Below are 16,834 nucleotides of genomic sequence, written 5' to 3' on the forward strand. Positions count from 1 at the left end.
CTTTAGATACGAACCGTTGACCAAGTCTGGGACTAGGACTGGATCCAGCCGCACCTAGGCTCCTCTCTGAAGGAGTTTAGAAAGCAAGAGGGTCCATTCTGAACCTCGTGACTCAATGGGAGGGTCTCCGTTGCACACGCATCTGACCCTGTCCTTCCTGCAGTAAATAACTGAGTGAACCTTGCCAATTGAACCTCGTTAAATCATTCTTATTTACGATTGAGCTTTGTTAAGTTGCTGTCTTACTGCAATAAACGTAGTGCTGCTTCCCTCTTACGAGTGAAGTGCATCACTCCTTTCGCTACAGAGATCTCTTGAACTGTTATAGTTTACTACTTAGATAGCAGGCATGCTGGGAGTCACTGAAGCTTCAAGTGACTATGTAAAAATACTCTGTAAACAAACATACTTTTCTCTTATTGGTCCTCCTTAATTTATGTCTTTTATTATTCATTTTTCATTTCTCTGAACCTTGATCTTGGTTTCTTAGATGCTTATCTGTTGCTTATTTTTCTCCTGAGTCAAACACTTCTCTCAGTGACCTCCCATTAATATCTGCTCTAATTACGTGTGATACCACAGTGGCTCATTCTTGTAACGTGTACTGAAAAAAGTTGGCCCTCCTCAGAATCAAAGCCAAAGAGAGCTTGAACTGAGTGAGCAGCCAAAGCACATTATTTGTTATGGAACAATAGCCCTCTTTCCAGACAAATGAAATAAAACTGAAGAAGGAAAATAAAGAAAATATACGGTGGTAAGACAGCCTAGTCACAGCAGACTAAAGATTAATACACAAATAGTGACAAAACTTATCACCACTTTCAAGCTGTTTTTTTTTTTTCTGGCAGATTTACATCTGCTGTGTCCCAAAACATAAAATATATGCACCAAACACAATAATAATTATGTTTTTCAGCATTCCCATTCTTCAGTATAAAAGCAACCATAAAGTGTGGGGATTGAATTAATTAAGGTTACTCCTAGTTAACTACCAGCAAGGAATCTATCCCTGAACTGATCCTGAACTCTAACTTGTGCCAGTTCACAAAACCAGAGCCGCCATTTTGGCTAAGTAGAGTTGACCTAGGCCCTCCAGTGTGGTTAGTACAGTAATGTTGGGGACTCATTAAAAAAAACCCTGTAAAGCATGCCTCAACTATGTAAGCATAGGAATTTCAGCCACCTCCTAGCTGAAGATGTTCCTAAGGTGAAATAATTTATAAATAGCCACATACTGAAGAGTTACTGTCTTTGAAGTATATAAAACTATAACACAAATCAATCTCCTTCCTTCTTTTTCTCTCTTTTGTCCCTTAATCCTTTTCTCTCCTAAGTTTTGAAAAAAATTGTGCAGTGAGTGTGAGTTAAGAAGAGAAACATTTAAGCAATGTCTCAGGAATTCTAGAAGAGTCAAGAAGGCCTGAGAGGAAAGGGGAGAACCGTCAATATCTGTAGATTTCCTACGAACATATGTTTCTCTCTCCAGCTTTCTTGTCCTGTTAACACACGAATCTACTTTACACTAACAGTGAAGCCAGTAAAGCTTACCACATGTAAATCTTTGCAGTATCAAAACCTAACTATACTGCACAGGGCAAAGACAGTTATACCACCATTTAGGCATGGCAAGGTAACACAAGGAATGAAGGGAAAAGGGAAATGCAAATGAAATAATGTGGGAACATAAATTTGAGCTTTGTGAAATACTGCATTAATGTCTTACCTTGAATGATCTGTTATAGTCTACCTCTTCTCAAGACAGAGCTCCTGATACAAATCTACTTAAATGGAAACTGTCAAGTCTTTGGAAAGGTCCAAATGTTCAAGTTTCTATCCTCTTTTACAGTGTCTGCTAGCAAATCCATGCAATTATTTATATGTAGTATCATTTTCAAACTTGTTGAGAAAAAACAGTTTTAAAAATGAAATAAAATGCTCATAGACTTGACCAATATTACTATAAGAAACTACTATATGTATAAATAGATAAAATAGTTTGAACTTGGAAATTGATCTCATATTTTCAGTTTTAAGATACTTATTAATGACAACATAAAACATAATTTGCAAAAGACGTCAGCCCAGATTTTTCCAAATAAAGAACGAATTCCCACATATTCCTTAAAACAAAGCTTCTGCATATGCTTGGTTTAGAGTTTGAGTTCATTAGCAAATGGTTATTTCCTAAAATTCAAAATTAACCTTCCCTTAGGTAGTTGTGGGACACTCCACCCACACACTGGAGAAAAAAAATTTGGAGGTAAATGTAAATACTACTCAGTATACATGCTCTCCTGTATGCAGTCTATGAATAAAGTCAGATCATGGACTCCTCAAAGAATAATAGAAGATTATCTATTATTAAATGTGAGAAATGAAAAGCCAGGGTAAAATATCTTCTACAGGTTATGAAGTAGATTAAGGATAAAAAAATTGTTACATATAACTTCAGCATCAGACTGCAAGTTTTGAAAGTTACTAAAGTAGCCTATGCCACATTTGTTCAAAAATACTATTTCAAATTCCAAACCAAAACTCAACTATGCTATGAAGGAGTCACCTTTTTTTCTTTTGTAATTGGCATCCTTCTGAATTTATGTTTTCCACCGCAGTCTACTAGCATGGCTGAACTGCAAAAATGTTAATAATTACTTCTGCTGAGGATATTCCTGTGTTTCTACTGGCATCATTGAAACAGGAAAATCCATTTTGGTTTTGGAAGATAACCATTCCTGCTTTACCTTAAGGCTTCTATGAGGGAAAAGAGTTTTGCTGTACAAGAGGCAACTCACAGAATGCAATGGCTTGGCAGCATGCAGGAGCAATTTCAATTTCCACATATATTTGTAACACATGTGCCAGCAACAAAATGGATTATTACGGGATTATGATGTGTCTGCTACTCTAGCAGGATAGAAGCCTCAGTGATTCAGGGAGCCTTTGCAGCCTTGAAAACCTTGTGTTGATGCATACCATATAGCCTACTGTATGGCCTCATCTTTGTGCCACAGGTTAGGATGGACTAAAACCCATCATCACCATCCAAAAGTACTTGAAAAATCTCTGACTTTGAAACACATTTACTCTAAGAGGACTACTAACTATGATAAACAACAAATAATCATAAGAAATAGATTTTATTTTGTGGTAGTTTAAAGAAGCTTCATCTTACAGCTGGAAACCCCAAGTTCCATTGTCATCAAGCCAACATACAAAAAAGTTGGGAAAGTCATCCACAAAAGCAGACTTTATAATTGCTGCCAATAGCAATTAGTGCTTTACCATGACCGACTTCCATAAGCTCCCTGACACATCATTCATGACGCTCAACTCTTAAGAGAAGTGGACGATAAGGTACATCTGATTTGTTGTCCTTGGAGGAGGAAAAGAGATTGTGTTTTTTATTAGATTAGAGCCAAGAGGGCAGTTGTAATGGCATCAAAAGCAGAGATGTGAGGGCAACTGAGGAAGCAGGACCTTCAGAAAAATTAGTATGAGAAGAAAGTCTTGAAGTTGTTTCCACACACTATGTTATGAAGCTGAACAGCTTCTTTTCTGACAAAGATTGTCTCAAGACTATGCAAAGTTTTCCACTCCAGGAATCCAAATTTGGAATCTAATCTTGAGCACATGATCAGCAAAATCCCATCAGTAGTATAGACGTGTTTTGAAGGCTTATTTTATGAAAGTTAGGCAAATCTTCTTGTTCTCTGTTACCTCACACTTTCTTACAGGAAAAATAACCAAAAAAATGGTTGTCTGTAGCCACAAAATTGAGATTATATTCTGAAATGGATTCATCTCTTAAGAGCATCGCACTCCTAGCCAGTAAGACTAAGCAACAGTCCCTCTAATTGACCAGAATATCTTAACAAAGAAGTTGCAATCACAGTGAAAACAAATTTCATTAACATTAAGAATAAATCACTTACATGATAGCAGAGCAGAAGAAAAATGACAGTTTTTCCTATCTCAGTGATATTTCAATCTGCCCATTACTGAAAATACAATAAATAGGTACTAGAATAGCTATAGGTTCCTATTTGGTTTAGTAACCTTTTCTTACAAAAACTCTTTGTCAGTTGTAACCAGCTTTGCACAGAAGATCCATTTTCTCCAGTAGGTGTGCAAGTTGGCTGAAAAGCAAGGAAGCTCAGGGAAAAGTCAATTAACTTAAAGACTACTCTGAGCAAGATCTAATAAAAATCTGTTACATCCACAATGGTTTGTGACATAATGTTACGCTCAATTAGTACATGTATCCACATGTGAGACAATTGTGCATCTCCATAGTATATAGATGGTGAAATCTAGCATGAAGTTTTTGATGGGCTTGAATTTGAAATAACACAATCATTCCAAACCACAGGCTTAAACAAAGAAGCCTCTACAGTGTACCATATTACCGTATATCACATGATCTGCAGTCTCTCTCCTAATCGTGGTCTTAGCCCATGGCAAATGTGAAACAAGTGTGAAAATAGGAAAGGTAACCCTAATTATCCTGCATTTATTGTGAACTAAATATACACGGATAGTTTTGTCAGTCAGAGATAAGCTAACTGAAATTACTTTGTATTTGTGGTACACTAAGAAAACACACACAGTTACCACAGATCAGATGATATGTGATAATTTGCTACTGCACGTTATACGCTCATGTGGTTAAGCCAATAGGTCAATAAAATCCTTTAAAACACACAACACATTCTGCATTTTTTTCAATTTTCATAATTAAAGAAGGCTTTTTCCCCCCCACATGGTAATTACACTCTTTCATACCTCTTCCTGTAAAGCTAGGCACACTAGTATGTTACATCCAACTGTATAATGTTCAGAGGGAGAGAAAAAAAATCATAGCTAATAGACTGTAGAAATTCAAATTTAATTGTGTTCTGAACATGCTAGACACTTTCCACACACAGGAAGATAAAATCCAATCTGTCCCAGAGAGTTTAGAGTCTCAGGAACCTCTTTAAAATGACTTAAAGCAACCTTGTCAAATTTTGTGATTTTAGGGTCTGGTATATTGGGACTCACTAGAATAAAGGCAATGACTGTGTGTCCTGTGAGAAAGTCAGGAATCCTGTTAATCCAAATGTACAAAGTCATAGCATTAAGGCACATGGGTGTAGGCTTACATACACCATACATAAAGTTGGAATATATTATGTATCATAACTGCAATAGCGACTGGTGCGTTTTTTTTTCTCTTTTTATCTTTCACAAAGCATATGATTAAATAAGGTCCAAAGACTCTCCATATCCCTTATGTTGCAGCAGTCGCCTTGTTTACAATGTCCTGTTTCCGTCGGAAGTGTATACAGTAGGAAGAGAACAACAACCTGGTCGAGGGGCTAGCTGTGATTCTGTTAAGGCACTCTGGGGTGTGTTTCAAGGACACTAATACAAGCCTCCTGTTACTGAAGGCACCAGACAACAACAAACCCAAGAAGTGAACCAGCAGATCACTAGAATACATCCTGTCAGATAATAGTGCACTGAATATTTTTATGTACATGTAATTCTGTGTTCTCTGCAGCAGAATGCAATCTTTTCTTTGAATCAGGAAACAAGATTTGTCTTTAGAAAACACTGTACAAGAGTTGTAATTTCTTTGGCAGAGTCAGTGCAATGGGGAGCATATTTCTACTCCGCTATAGAGAGTGCGTAAGAGCTGTGGAAAACTAGAACCTTTTGAACACTTCCAGTGGGAGATAGAAATTCCCAGTAGAAACAGAGATGATGAAAAAACAGATTACTCACGATGACTGGGAAGCTTTCCTCCTCAACAAATAGTCCACAACATCCGGGTCAGTCTCTAACAGGCTAATAAGCACTTCATTCTGTAGGTCAGGGGAAACCTATGAAGACAACAACATAAAATATTTAATTAGAGATGAATATTCTTTCACATACACTCATTTTGGCACTATGTTTACTCTAAAAGATCAAATACAAGCACATTTATAGAGAGTATATTAAATAAATATTCACAAGCTTCCACCTAAAAGAGAAATTTCATGTAACAAGTATAAGTAGGACTAAAGATCACTTTGTACAACAATGATGTCAAATACTAATTACTGTTGAATATTCCATTGCTGTCCACTACACTTTGGCATTATATCTGCAAACAACAATGGGATTATTTGTGTATTGCAGTCTCAAAAGCTCCAGTTCAACATCCTCACCTTACATCCCCTTTCAAAAATGTGTGGACATTTATGAATTTCTATTCCAAATGACCTTACATCTCTTCTTTTAGAAACTTGTATGTGAAATGTAATTACACAGGAAGGAAAAAGTTTCTTCATCTGTATTCTATGGCATTTCTCTTATTTATATCCCTCTCAAATGTAAAATTAACAGTGACTGTTCCATCTCCAAACTTCTCCAGTTGCTTCATTTTGGTGAGATTTGCTGTAAGTCAGCATTTTTCTAAATCAAGACTCAAAAGTATTTAATGTTCATATGGCCAAATCCTGGGGTCTAGGTAGCACTTAAATTCTGCTTATACACTATCAGAACTTGAGCACTTTGAGTATTTTTGTTCCATGGATTATTCTTCAGTGGCATTAATCACACAGCAAAATGGAGTTTCTAGCCCTCTGAAGCCGCACTATTTTAGTTACACACAGACCATCAGGTACCTTTGACTACTGCACTAGGGAGATGTGTTTATAGCACAGATGGTCATCACTAATCTGCCTGTCTGACATAAATTTGCTTAAATTACAGAGTTTGTCTACCCATAACTCAGGTTTACAAGTAGATTCTGTTGGATCTCCAGCCAGTTTGGTTTTCGGGTAGCAGCGACAAGTTCAGTCAGAAATTGTGCCATCTTCATCTGGAGTTTGGCCTTCTAATTTGCCAGTTCTCTCTAAAGTGCTTTCTATGGAGATAAACTTTAAAAACACTTGATGGCTTCAGCTGCTGCAGGATATGGCAACATCTCCTGGGCAGGTAACAGGAATGGCACTCCAAAACCGCCCCAAGTGAGCTTTGTGCTTCCAGCTGCATTTTACATGAGTCTCATCAAGTCTTAAATGGGTTTGTCCCCATCACACTGGAACATTCAGCTCACCCTTCACAAGATTGAAACAGATGAAACCATCTGAGAAACTTGAACTAACAGCCCAGGTTCACCTATGATGGATGGAACCGGAGGCACAACAGTCTCAGCAAGGGGTCAACTGTGCCATCTGCTTCTGGATGCAATTTGTCAGAATCTAAATCTCTTGACCTTCAGGTCACACTGCACGGTCCATTTGTTCTCCCTGACATTTACTGGGAAATAGGAATAGAATTACTAATAGATTCCTCAGGGGAATACCTTGGTTTGGGAGGTATTTAGGGTGTTAAGTTACAGATTGGGCACATTTTTTAAAAGAGAGGAAATAATTTGGAAATAAATGAAGATATGCATCATTTAATTCAAATTGATCCAAAATCTCTATGAAAAATATGTGTAACCACCTATGACTTTTTGTCTTCCATTTTTTTAGTTTTATATTTGGCGACTAAGCTGGAAAAATATCTTCCTGATGGGCATTTATATACCAGTCTTTAAATAAATTATCTTCTTTTTATAGGAATACATTTTTGGGAACCTGTCACCCTGTGACTTCTCAATTTAGACAGCATTTCTGTAAAATGGAATTCACTCCAGATAAAATTTGAGGGTAAACCAGAGTTCACATCTTTCTGTGTGTAACTTACTATCCAGTTTAGAATCAAGCTGCTAAACATATAAGAATCTACTAAATGGACTTTTTCAACAAAACAAATATACATTTTGCATTATTGACAAAAGTATTCTGTTCCATAAAAGTAAACACGAAAAAAGTTTCAGCACACTGAGGACATCTGAGAACAAGTTACAGGGTTTTTATTTAAATGAATGGGGCCATTTTAATCTATGATCCCTCAACTGGATTTGTATGGATGGTCTCCTTGCTAGCTGCTGGGGTTTGGGTTTCTTCCTGTGGATCAATTTACTCCAGTTTAATTAACTAACTTACAAATGTAGAAATAATATACCTGTAATTTTAAACTTAAGCTTATGGGGAACTCCTATATGGGTATCTCTGGAAGATGTTACAGAGCTGCAATAATTCCTCAACTGGCAGTTGTGGCTGAGTAGATGGATGAAACTTAAGGTTAATGGACAGAAGGTTAAGAACACATGGGAAACCAAGGCACTGCTGAAATAACAGCTGCTGCAGCTGCTGAGAACATCCTGGGACTGATCAGAGGCTTCTGGGACTGTCCGGGCTCCTACGGAGTGGAGGGGAGGAGCTATGGTGAGATGTGGGTGCTACACAGAGGTCACAGCTGTTGCATTTGAGCACAGAACAAGGGACCCTCGACCTCCTGCCTTGGTGCTGCTGAGGTGGCACAGAGAGGCAGTCTGTGATGGCCTCCCCACAGTAGCCATTGACAACAAAAATAAGAGATTTCAGGCACTATGTACTCCTGCTTCTTCGCAGCAGGACTTGATTTGGGAGCAGGGGGATGTAAATGCATGACTGAGCTGCTGAATGCATAACCATAAGCCCTTTTTCTCTTCATCCCCCATGCCAAGACCAAGAAAATGAGGCAAAGTGTGTGGTTGAGTTCTGCCTCTCCATATCCAGCTGCTAGGCTCTTAGTTCAGAGACTGACAAAAAAGTCATTTGCACATTCCTGCACAACATTTTTATGCATCCCTAAGACTCACTGTAATTGATAGGAACTGGAGAGGGAAGTCCTGAACAGCAATGAAGCAAGGCAAGAATCCATCTTGTCTGCTAAATCCACATATTTGCATATCGCTGATGTTAATGAGAATTGCTTGAACTCATTTTAGAAATATAAACAGCCCCTGGTAATCTGGGTTCTTCTGACAAACACAACCTTCCTGACCCAATAAGTCAGAATCATTCTGATGTTTGTGGTCTAGGCTACATAATACATCCTGATTTCCAAGGTTTTATTTCACAAATGTGTCTCCGGTTTCAATGCTGAAGCCTGTCAGAGCTTTACAACTTCCCCCCAACACATAAATAATAGGAAAACAAAACAAAACAAAACACAAAAACACCTTGGCAATAATACATTGTAGGTTATAGCTGTAGCTGAATGCTCCAGTCCAGATGTTTCTCTTTTTGTAAGTAGTACAAACGTCAAGTATAAACAGCAGTCCTGGCTTGGCCCCACTCCTATGGGTTTGGGAAACAACTTGCTGCTGCCTGATTTCAAGTGATCGGTTTTATTACAAACAAATGTACAGATCTTTTCCTATCAATGCATCAATTACCAAAGGAGGCACCGGCATAACCGTCTTCAGAATACAAAGTCTCTCTGTGCTGCCTAACAAAACACTAAAAAGTTAAAAGTAAACCCTGGTAGAAGCTTTATGAAACAGTAACTAGAAGCAATTTGACACAATCGTACGTATCAAGTATCATGGGTGAGTCTAGACATGAATCCAGAAAACAGGCTTTGCCAAGTTGTTTGCTAAACTATGGCACTGGGAAGAGCAGAAGTACCCAGGGATGCTCATCTGTTGGACATGCCTGACAACTCCCCATCAGTGTATTCCAGCTCTCAGGAGAACATCTGAGTTAGGTTTGCCTTTCTCTCACATGCAGCTAGCCTCTTAGATTGAAATCCATATCCACAGATTTTAATCTCTCTCCACACTCTGAAAAAGCTACTCCAGAAAACAGAAGAGAACTCCTTCTATTTCTTCCACACCGCATGTAAACTTCAGATAAAAATCCAAGCACTGAAGAGATGGAGGAATAAATCTGTCACAATTAAGAGTCCATATGTAGGTTAGTCCAGCCCTAGGCCCCACCCTTTCCACATTAAAAGTCAGAATGTGTGCCTAAAGTATTATGTGCTGAGATGAGGCTGTTCCATAAAATGTTTATAAAGAGAAATAAAAAAAAGAATACTTATTCAAGTATTATTTTAAACTTGCTGTAACAAAATTATCAATGCCAGACATGCTCTGGAAAAGCAGAACTTCTCACAGAAGTGAAACTCTGTTACTTTTTTTGCTGTGGAAGGAAAAACAGCACTTAGAATTTTCCCAAACTGTGAGAAGCATTAAAAAGAAATAAGAAAAAAGATTTCTGAGTGTCTCACTGGAACAAGAATAAAAATAATGCAAAGGATATAATGAAAGGCAATACAGCGTGAAGGAAAAGGTGACAAAACCACAAAGTTCATCTGAGGCTAAGATCAGGCTAAACAGACAGGGCTCATGATTGCTTTCTCATGCTCTTCTCTCTGCTGAAATCTGGTAGGCACCTTGCCCTTACAGTACTACATCCGTCAGTCCTCAGTGCCCACAGTCCGGGTTTGTCTATCTTCTGTCCCTGACTTTCTATCTAGCACCCAGTTTTGCTAAAGCACTGAAGGAGGTTTCCAGAGTAGTCTTCATTCTTCTTCTGGCTTTGGGAACTGATCACCTCTACATCTCATCCAGTGCTGCTTAGTTACAAGACACAACAAACCAAACTATTTTCATTTTTTCAAGACTTAAGTTTTTGTTACGACATTTATGTCTACTAAAAAGAAGACAGGATGGTACCCACCACTAAGTCCGACTAGCTTCTGCTACCCCAGAGGAAGGCACTCTCTGCCTCAGGCTAATCATGCTAAGCTGACTAATAATTTTAGAGACAATAAGAGAAAAAGATAAGGCCATAGAATGAACTGTCCTGGACACTGCTAGGCACCAGGAACACAGTTCAACTTAGCTGCATCTTCATCAGGCAACAGCATGTAGGAATTATTTGGCAAAAACATGTCCAGGTTCAAGGACATCTTCTGTTATATCAAGAACTTTCTCCCTTCAGCAAGAGAACAGAACCCAGAAACTACACAGGTTTACGCTTTACTCCTCCTGTGCAACTGGCAAATAAGAGAGCTTTGCCTTTTCTCCCCATCCAACCAACAAGAAAGTCTTTGACTGAGGAAGGTCACTCCTTACTTTAGCTAAGGATCTCATTACCCTGAGGAGCAGAACGGTCCCCCAACTTCTGAAACTGAGAGGTGAAAGAGCACTTTCAGTCTTTTCTTCAAAGCTAATGAGCAAGGCTGGTTTAGTACACAATTTCATCTTTTCCACAGAGAAATTGTCTAAGAATATATTTTATCTACATAGAAACCATTCTGGTCAAGATGCAAGTATCCACTTTTAATATTATTCCTTACTGCAAAGCATTCTCCTTGATATAAGGATATTTTGTCTGCTTACTAATTCTAATCACCACTCATTTAACACAGTTTCCACAGTTTTTCATTGTGGTCTATTTTAATACCAGCCAGGTATTTGCTCATTTGAAGTCTGAAATGCATAGGAGTAACATGAAGAAACATCCACCTACCATGAAAAGGGCTTCATAGTTTTCAATCATCTTTTGTACAACAGCTATGATAGCAGTACTCTCTTCCGCTCGAGCTGAACTCTGAACTGTGAATTCTTTGTCTGTAGATTTCTGCTTGTGCAACAGGTTAGGGCCAAAGATTGTAGCCAGGTTGAGTGATGTCATTTTGTTCCCAGTAATCTAGAAAACAGAGTATAAATAAGGAGGTCTGACGTATACAGATACGTATGTATATACACGCACAGAGAACATTTGGCAGATGGTTCATTCACAAAAACCAAAAATGTGTACTGGGTAAAACAGAAAATGAACAACTTTTGTAAATGTTGGAACACTTTGTACATCTCTGCAATAAGCAACATGGATTTTCTGGACAGATTTACAAATGGACTGGAGCAGCAGAGGGTGAAAATGCTCCCTGCTCTTAACTCCCTGAACTGCAGCAGTAGCATACTTCATTTGAATTAAGGGAACACCCTTCCAGTTGACTACCTCAACACATTACTGTTTCTTAAGACCAAATACTGAAAATTACTGGCTTTTCCAAATAGTACTGATGATTTCAAATAGAGCAATGAAAAGCACAATTTTCTAACTTTGAGAAATTAAACAGCTTAGAATATTGAGGACCATACTTTTTATTTTCATTAGTTGTTTTTTTGTTGTTGTTTCCTGGAACATGCCGAATGTTTCGTTGGGTTTTTATTTTTTACTTTCTTCTACTTTTACAACTCTGTATTCAAAGAAGCAATAGTCACCTGATTTGAGAGGAGTTAGAAGGCTGGTATAAATATTAGACTAGGCAGAAATGATTTGAAAAAATATGTAATACAACATATTTTAAACCAAAATTTTCATTGCCAAATTTGTCATTATAATACTTCTTTTTTGCTCTTCTGCTATTCTTTTAACATGGCAAAAAGCAAGGGTCACATGCTTCCTCTCTCTGTCTCTACTTGGTTGCTATTCTGGGAATGCAGAAGAAGCTGCCAGCAGTTTGACTATATAAGACTCTAAGTGAATTTCAGCTGTTGACAATACTTCTTGCAGGCTTTTTTTAAAGAAGAAAAAAAGAGCTATTTTTCACTTGTTTCAGTTACATTTGAACTAATTAATTAATTAAAAAAAAAACAGAACAAAGCACAAAATAAAAGAGGTAAGAAAACAGCATGTCAAGAAATGACTGGCACAAAATGAATCTTTTCAAACAATATTTTAATCCTTTTGTTGCTGGCCATTTACTGAATGTTGAATGTAAAACCACAAACCAACTTTACCTCATTTATTTTTTACAGACTTCAAATAGATTGCATAGAGACGTTGGTAAAATGAGTTTTTGTTTTTGTTTTTTTTTAATTGGTGGGACCATGATGTAATCTTGAAAAGATACCTGCCTAAGCAGATGTGTCAGCAGTCACAATAAAAGTGCCAGCTTTCAGCTGAGAGATTCACCCGGCACGGTTGTGAGCATGGCACCCTCCCTGGTTTGCGCGGCACCAGGCACCCGGCTGCCTTCAGGATGGCCTGCCTGGGCACGAATACTGTCAGAGTACTGAGCCACCAAGGATGCACAGGCAGGTGGAGCCTGGAGCGTGCCAGGGGCAGCCTCTGGCTGTGCCTGGATCCGCATCTGTGGGCAGTCTGCACAAACAGTGAGTCTCATCTTAAGGGCAGCCTCAGGGCATCCCTTAAAAAATGGTGTAAACATATCCACTGAAATTAACTGAATGAGTCACTTTATTGAAGTTAGTCATCTGTCTTCATCTGGGTGAGAGAAGGGCTCTTGGAAGAAGGGCCTGTGTGCCAAAGCTTGTCTGCTTTTCTTCCAGTGATAGCAAACAGTCCAATAAAACACTTTCTCTTGCCCTGTATGCCTTTATTCACTTAATCATTAATGAATAGCTTAAATAATTGCAAGCAGAATAGTGTATTATCTATAAAAGATATCCAATTGCACATAATATTCCTTATGTTTACAATACTGCCAAGATGGCTCACATAAATTCATCTTGCCAAAGTACCTGTAGCAGAGCTGATGTACTGTGAAGGGGAATGAAAATGTCTGTATTACAGCTGTGGTGCCAAACCAACTCTCCTAAGCAGCATCAGCCCCTAGCCCTGCAATAAGATCCTCTTGGGCACATTCCTGAACCAACAGGGAACTCTTTGCTGGATCAGAGGGAACACAACCTTAGCTCTCATAGATATGCAACATTTTAGCACAGTAAAATTATCACAGTCTGCTCTTTTTAAATGTCTTCCATTACAGTGGTGTAGTTTTCTACCAACTCCTTGCTGCGAATGCAAATAATAGCATTTAAAGTGGGTTTTAAAACGAAAAAGGCCTTCAAGTCATATCCAGCACATTTGAAAGTTAGGACTTCAGGCAGAAATTGGGCAAAATTCAGTCTCAAAGTGCCTGCTCTTAAATCACAACCAACTCATAAAGGTGTCCAAAATTGAGAGAAGTCATCAGGGTTCTTCATTTGGAAGACAACATTCTCTAGGATTTTTGACAGCGTCTCAGAAGTAACTTGCTCAGGCAAGTGACTCAAATACCTTAGTTTCTGTTGCAGCTCAGAGGACAGAGAAGTCCCTCAGGGAGACAAACCGGTACAATTTTGTCAAGCACTGATAGACTGTATCCATCTCATTCAGAAATATTACAGCTGCTACCTTTTGCAGAGCAGCCCACTGCTTAAAGCATTTTCCTAGTAGAAAATGAGAAGTCTGGATTTTCAGATCTTCTTGGTGTGAGGGGCTCAAATGCACAAGTCTCAATGCCCAGGAGTACTCCTAAGCCACATAGTCATGTGTATTCTTGTCTCCTTGGGATGGGTGCACTCCAACCTTTCTGTTGAACTTGGTCCAAAAGGCAAGAGTAAGGAGGACAGAAGGAAACCAGGCAATGATGGACCTGACTCCCTCTAGTTACTAAGTCCATCAGGTGGAAGGGGGAGAGCTGGAGCTCCTGTCTTTTATTTTTTATTCCTCATTGCCCAGTGCACACAGGGAAACCAAAGGAACAGAGAAATGAACTGCTATGCCCAAAGGTCATAAAAGAAAGGAATAGCAGAGAATGAAGAGACAATGAAAAAGCCTACCCTTGAATGCCTTATGCTTTTGTGTGAGAATATTTTTTCCATAGAATATAATAGGATAAAACAAGGGGAAAAAAAGGATAGATAACATAACAACAAAGTCTGTCAGGCTGTGTATCTCCCAAAGGAAGTGATGGATGCCTTACTGATTAAATCATACAAAAACTAAAGTCATACAGCCCTAAGAACACAGTGTAGTAAACAACTAAATGGCAAATATGCGAGCAAGAATATTAAAACTCTCCCATCTTTCAGGGGTATGACACCATCGTGATTGTATCGCAGCTTTAAAGAACTCTTTTTATACTGTTAATTAAGCAGCGTCAAGGGACATAAGTGACCTGCACTCACCTCTTGGCCATCTTTGTCTGTGGTGTCTTCTGCGTGGCCTGCCACTGTGGAGAGGAACTGCAGCAGTCGGTGTAGGGTATCACAGTTACAGGGAGGTAGGAGATAAATGAGAAGCTGTAAGGTGCTTAGCTGTTCATCTGGCTCTAATACTAAGAGGGAAAAAATACATTCTAAGAAAAGCACTCCAACTAACCTAAAAGCAGAACAAATATACTGTTCCCAACCCAAAGGAAGGTATAAGAATAGATTTGTTTATGGATCATTTTCCTTATAATGCCAGAAGAAAGAAAATTTTAAGGAAATATCAAAACCATAACAAATATTGCCACAGGATTTTTGTTTTGGCTTGTCAGATTTTTGCTCACAGGTTCACATGAGCTTTTCCCAATCTACAGGGGAGCTGAAAACCCATGTTCCACACTCCATCACTGTCACTGAACACAAAAATTTGGTTTGATTTTCTACATTCATTTAGGTATAGCTACTGTTATACAGGACACCTTTTGGAAGCATTCCAATCCAGTTTATGCTTTAGCCATTTAAAATTGGTTTTCTTACCATTTTATGCCTTACAGTGGGACTGAGAAACTGGAAAAGCAACTAGAAAGAGCAAGGAAATTCTGTACTTTCTGTAGTCTCTTCAACCACCATCACTTTAACCATCTAAAATGCAATGGTAGCCAGTAGCAAGGTGGGGCAAAGCCAGGATCTCTCACACATGAGGCCTCAAAAGAGTATGAAGAACACATACCAAGAGCAGCTTAAGCTTGAAGGGTCCAAGTTTATTTTCTCCCAAATTTGTGAAAGTCTGCAACCAGCTGTTAGCATGAGCCAACATGTTTGGGAGTATGTAATACGAAGGCTCTGAGGACCATTAATTATCATGAAACTTGAACTTTTGAAGCTAGATTTTTGAAACCAGACTGGAATTTTGTTCAGTGAACAGCTACAAAAATTAAAAGCATTAATGATGCTAAGGTAACAGGATTCAAATGGGATTCTGTCATCTGCTACTGCAGAATCAATGACAGGATCAGGGTTTAATAAATCACATGAATCACATCCTATGTACAAATATAAAAATATGTATCAATAGATATAAGTGAAATCTATGTTGTTCTAGTTTTCTGGGCTACACTTACACAGCATGAAAACCATGGAAAGACCTTAGCAAATTATAACATACAAATATTTGGAGTGAACCAAGGCTAGGGAATTAAATGCGCAGAAAACATAATATGGATAGTGGCGATTACAGAATTCAGAGAGCTAAACTTCTGAAAACCGGTAAATCAAGATGCTGCAAAGCTCACAGAGAGTGTTGATGAAAGGTGTGTAAAGTTCTCTGGTGAGAAGTGGGTCAGGCATGTCACGTAGAAATTCCTTTAATAAAGCAGCAACGTCATGAATGCTGTGCTCTTCGTCTAACACAACATCTATGCCTCGGTCAAACTCTTCCCGTAACTGAAAAAGATCATGACAAAAAAACAGTCACTCCTCATTGTCCCAATTAGTATGTTCCAACAGAGAAATCTTTTCAGATGTAGATTTACCCATTTACGCTTTCCAGATTGCAGAAGACTAGTTTTTGGTAAGGTCAAAGATATAATTGATGTCTAATTGATGCTTATTCTCTCACACAGAATTTAAAGTTTATACTGGACTGTAATAAAATACTTCTTTACAACTAATATATGGCACTTTTTATGAAAAAAAGGCACATAAGTAAATTTAATTTCTGTAGAAATGTGAGATTAATATCCCAGGCAGAAGCCAGGGAGAATGAGGAAAACTGCAAGACAGGCTTTCTTGTATCTTACTGCATTGTCCCAAGATCTCAGGATCAGTCTAAAAAGACTAAAAGGCACATTTTGTAATGTATATGGTTTTGTACCAAAACATAAATAAGAATAGTAAGACAGTGTTAAAGGCCACCAAACTCACATTTCTTTTGTGAATTAAAATGGTATTTGAACATAAGCAGTAAGTACCCAGGTT

General features: G+C 38.3%; 1 protein-coding gene across 4 annotated transcripts in view; it reads right to left on the minus strand.

The window, feature by feature from the left end:
* ARHGAP6 (Rho GTPase activating protein 6) overlaps positions 1–16,834 on the minus strand; it is a 351,199-nt gene that overhangs the window by 7,129 nt on the left and 327,236 nt on the right. For all 4 annotated transcript variants that reach the window (XM_067296516.1, XM_067296526.1, XM_067296534.1 and 1 more), the window contains exons 7-10: positions 16,150–16,300; positions 14,837–14,985; positions 11,385–11,564; positions 5,767–5,864 (exon numbers count right to left, since the gene is read on the minus strand). In XM_067296516.1, coding sequence (XP_067152617.1) covers positions 5,767–5,864; positions 11,385–11,564; positions 14,837–14,985; positions 16,150–16,300 — 578 coding nt within the window. The remainder of the gene's footprint in view (positions 1–5,766; positions 5,865–11,384; positions 11,565–14,836; positions 14,986–16,149; positions 16,301–16,834) is intronic.

This window comes from Apteryx mantelli, chromosome 1, assembly GCF_036417845.1.
Source record: "Apteryx mantelli isolate bAptMan1 chromosome 1, bAptMan1.hap1, whole genome shotgun sequence".
NCBI lineage: Eukaryota > Metazoa > Chordata > Aves > Apterygiformes > Apterygidae > Apteryx > Apteryx mantelli.